Source organism: Eimeria mitis, genomic scaffold (genome assembly GCF_000499745.2).
Source record: "Eimeria mitis Houghton genomic scaffold, Emh_scaff2251, whole genome shotgun sequence".
Taxonomy (NCBI): Eukaryota; Apicomplexa; class Conoidasida; order Eucoccidiorida; family Eimeriidae; genus Eimeria; species Eimeria mitis.
In genome coordinates this window covers 3,694-7,686 of record NW_013570580.1, presented here as the reverse complement: position 1 = coordinate 7,686, position 3,993 = coordinate 3,694, and the positions used below count along the sequence as shown (strand labels likewise).

General features: G+C 53.9%; 2 protein-coding genes across 2 annotated transcripts in view; both read right to left on the bottom strand.

The window, feature by feature from the left end:
* Nucleotides 1–991, bottom strand: part of EMH_0051010 (ImpB/MucB/SamB family domain-containing protein, putative) — a gene marked incomplete at both ends in the record, with an annotated part of 2,168 nt that extends 1,177 nt beyond the window's left edge. Inside the window, 2 exons of the mRNA XM_013496710.1 lie at nucleotides 95–653; nucleotides 912–991. Of these exons, the coding sequence (XP_013352164.1) occupies nucleotides 95–653; nucleotides 912–991 (639 nt within the window). The remainder of the gene's footprint in view (nucleotides 1–94; nucleotides 654–911) is intronic.
* Nucleotides 992–1,534: 543 nt separating this feature from the next.
* Nucleotides 1,535–3,993, bottom strand: part of EMH_0051000 (uncharacterized protein) — a gene marked incomplete at both ends in the record, with an annotated part of 6,051 nt that continues 3,592 nt past the window's right edge. The window contains 6 exon segments of the mRNA XM_013496709.1: nucleotides 1,535–1,564; nucleotides 1,568–1,803; nucleotides 1,958–2,388; nucleotides 2,457–2,553; nucleotides 2,557–2,983; nucleotides 3,828–3,905. Of these exon segments, the coding sequence (XP_013352163.1) occupies nucleotides 1,535–1,564; nucleotides 1,568–1,803; nucleotides 1,958–2,388; nucleotides 2,457–2,553; nucleotides 2,557–2,983; nucleotides 3,828–3,905 (1,299 nt within the window).

Here is a 3,993-nt window from a genome sequence, read left to right as displayed (position 1 = left end):
CACTGGGGTCTTCAGAAGGGGTGTTGAGGCTCCACTCTCAGGTGTACGTGCACCCCACCGCAGCAGCAGCTGTGCTGCTGTGTGCTGCACGCACTGGTGTCTTTGCGTCTTTTTTGCTGCTGCTGCTGCTGCTGCTGCTGTTGCTGCTGTCGCTGCTGTCGCTCGCAGTAATGAAGCAGCAATCAATAGGCGATGGAGATCTTCTGATTGGTGTCCGTTTTGCTGTTTGCTGCTGCGGGCGTTGCTGCTTCTGCTGCTGCTGCTGCTCCTCCTCATGCTGCTGCTGCTGCTCCTGCTGCGGCTGCTGCTGCTGCTGCTCCTCCACATCCATCTGCTGCTGTTGCTGCTGCTGTTGTGACTGGGAGTCATCCTGCGACTGCTGCACTGAATCTATGACGATGCAGCACGGCTCGATCGTGTTGCTGCAGCTCTTGCTGCTGCTTGTTTCTTTGCTGCTGCTGCAGACATCTTTGCTGCTGCTGCTGCTGCTGCTGCTGCTGTTGCTGCTGCTGCTGCTGCTGCTTTTGAAAGCAACGTCTAATATGCTGCGCTGCAGGTTCTCCTGCTGCCGCCGCAGCGCCTCCTCCTGCTGCTCCGTCCGCAGCTGCTGCAGCACCAGCGTAATGCCGCGGTAGTCTTCCAGTGGACATACACTGCAGCACAGGCAGCAGCAGCAACAGCAGCAGCAGCAGCAGCAGCAGCAGCGGCGGCAATTAAAGCTAAGATCGCATATAGAACAGCAGCAGCAGCAGCCGATCTAAATGACGGCCTCGACGACACAGAAAGAGACGAGACTGCAGCAATGCCCTTTACACAGCAGCAGCAGCAGCAGCAGCAGCAGCAGCAGCAAAACAGGAAACAGCAGCAGCAGCAGCAAAAGGGGCAGCAGCACAGCAGCAGCAGCAACGCACTCGCTCAGACTTTCTCTCCACAGTGCCCAAAGCTCCTCATACAAATCTTTCGACGACTGCACCCCAAATACAACACTCATCTTCTTGCTGCTGCTGCTGCTGCTGCTGCTGCTGCTGCTGCTGCTGGTTTTGCTGCTTCCAACGACACGAGAGCCCCTGGCGGAGTCACAAACTCCGCACCCCAGAAACTTGACGGTGTTGACGGGTGCTCCAGGTTGTCTGTACAGCAGCTGCAGCAGCAGCAGCAACAGCAGCAGCAGCAGCAGCAGCAGCAGCGATAGCAGCAGCAGCGGCAGCAACAAGGGCAGCATCAAGACAGCATGAGCCCAACGATGTCCGCAGGTTAAAACCATGAAAACCTAAACATACTATGAGAGTATAAATTCAGGGGTTTAGGGTTTAGGGTTTAGGGTTTAGGGTTTAGGGTCTAGGGTTTAGGGTTTAGGGTTTGGGGTTTGTTGTATACCTTAGCCGATATTTTTGCGGTGTATAGGCAGCTAGCTTTGAGTCTCTTTTCTCCTTCTGCTGCAATCTGCTGCAGCAGACAACAAAGCTCAGATTGCTGCTGCAGCCGAATACCCCAGTTCACTGATATGCTGAGAGAACCCTTGGAGGGTAAGCTGCTAGCTGCTGCTGCTGCTGCTGCTGCTGCTNGCTGCTGCTGCTGCTGCTGCTGCTGCTCCTGCTGCTGCAGTAGCAACACCACCAGAACCTACTGCTGCTGCTGCTCCTGCTCCTGCTGCTGCTGCTCCACTTCCTGCTGCTGCTGCTCCTCCTCCTCCTGCACCTGCAGTAGCAGCAGCAGCAGCAGCAGCAGCAGCAGCAGAAGACGGGGGCGGCCGGACGTCTACACCGTGGCAGAGCCACCACAGCTGCGCCCCTCGCTTGCGGCCTGCATGCAAACAGCAGCAGCACAGCAGCAGCAGCACAGCAGCAGCAGCTTTTCATATGTATTTGATTCCTCTTGCTGCAGCAGCAGCAGCTGCTGCTGCTGTTTCTCTGTCTATCTATCTATCGCCTAGGGCTCAGCAGCACAGCATGCACACCGAGAGCAGCCTGCAGCAGCAGCAGCGATTCCTCTCCTTTTTTCTGAACATCCAAGCATCTCTTTGGCGCTGCTGCTTTTGCTGCTGCAGTTGCTGCTGCTGCTGCTGCTGCTGCTGCTGTTGCTGCTGCTGCAGCAACCTTAGAGGCAACAGCGGGCCCCACCCCTGGCAGCTCAAGCAGCCGCAGCGGCGCCACAAAAGCTGCAGCATTTGCTGCTCCGCTTCTGACGACGCAGACCCCCTCCCGCTGCACTACTGCAGCAGCAGCAGCAGCAGCTGCTGCTGCTGCTGCTGCTGCTTTTGGTGTTTTGTGCTTCTTTGTAGGCGGAGCTGCAGCTGGAGCAGCAGCACTAGCAGCAGCAGCAGCAGCAGCTGCTGCTGCTGCTGATGGCTTTGCTGCTGCAGTTGCAAGCTTCGCTAGGAGACAGTTGCTGCCAGCACCCACAGAGACAGTGCAGCCGGTTATTTGTTTTATTGCTTCTCTCAGAGCAACACAAACCTCAGCAACAACCAAAGCCTCATCCATGTTGCTGCTGCTGCTGCTGCTGTTGCTGCTGCTGCTGCTGCTGCTGCTGTTGCTGCTGTTGCTGCTGCTGNGTTGCTGCTGCTGCTGCTGCTGTTGCTGCTGCTGCTGCTGCTGCTGCTGTTGCTGCTGTTGCTGCTGCTGTTGCCGCTGTTGCTGCTGCTACTCGAGCTATTTCTACTGTCGCCGGCGGTGCTGCTAGTGCTGCTGCTGTCGATCGTCTGGTACAAGTTGTCGCTGCTGCTACTGCTTCTGCTGCTGCTGCTGCTGCTGCTACTACTGCTGCTGCTACTGCTAGTGCTGCTGCTGCTGCTGCTGTCGAGCTGCTCAGAGTGGGCCGCCTGTGTCTGCGGCAGCAGCGGGAAGCAGATTTGAATGAAGGCCTGCAGCACAGAGAAACACACTAACCACCCCCATGCTGCTACGCACAGCTGCTGCTGCTGCTGCTGCGGTTGCTGCTGCAGCTGCTGCAGCTGCTGATGTTGCTGTTGTTGCTGCTGCTGCTGTTAGTATTGCCAAGCAGTATTCTCCCGCTCAGCTGCATTCAAGGCCAATCTATAACATTGAATGCATATGAGGGTTTGTGAGGGTTTATGAGGGTTTATGAGGGTTTACGAGGGTTTACATTTTATAAGAACTGTATGAGGGTTTATGAATATTTACGAGGGTTTTGCGGGTTTATGAGGGTTTACGAGGGTTTACGAAAGCTGTATGAGGGTTTATGAGGGTTTATAAGAACTATGTGAGGGTTTATAAAAAAGGGTTTCCGAGGGTTTAGGGTTTATCCGAGCTGTACAAGGGTTTAGCGTGTCCATCTGTGAATGTTTCTGCATATGACAAGCTTTTCTATCTGTCCCTCTAGGGTTTAGGGTTTATTAGGGTTTATTAGGGTTTATTAGGGTTTATTAGGGTTTATTAGGGTTTATTAGNTTAGGGTTTATTAGGGTTTACTAGGGTTTACTAGGGTTTACTAGGGTTTACTAGGGTTTACTAGGGTTTACAAGGGTTTACTAGTGTTTACTAGTGTTTACTAGTGTTTACTAGTGTTTACTAGTGTTTACTAGTGTTTACTAGTGTTTACTAGGGTTTACAAGGGTTTACAAGGGTTTACGAGGGTTTAGGGTTTAGGGTTTACCTCATCACAAGAAACTGGGGTAACTCTGTGTGAGAGTATAAGTGCAGCAGCAAAGAAACCCTTGCTGGCTTTTTCTATAGCAGCAAAATCATACTGCAGCAGCAGCAAACCAGGACACCGCTGCAGCGCCTGCCGCAGCCACATACCCTTACAAACCCCAAACCCTCGAGCTATGTAGTTGCAGCTAGCTATCTCAGAGGTTCCGCCCCCACCACCAGCTGCTGCTGCTGCTGCTGCTGCTGCTGTTGCTGCTGATGATGCTGATGATGGTGATAGTGATGATCCGGCTGCTGCAGAGCAGCAGCAACACAAACAAACAAACAAAACCATCAAAGACGAGATGGGGGTCTAGCAGCTGCAACAGCAGCTGCAGCAGCA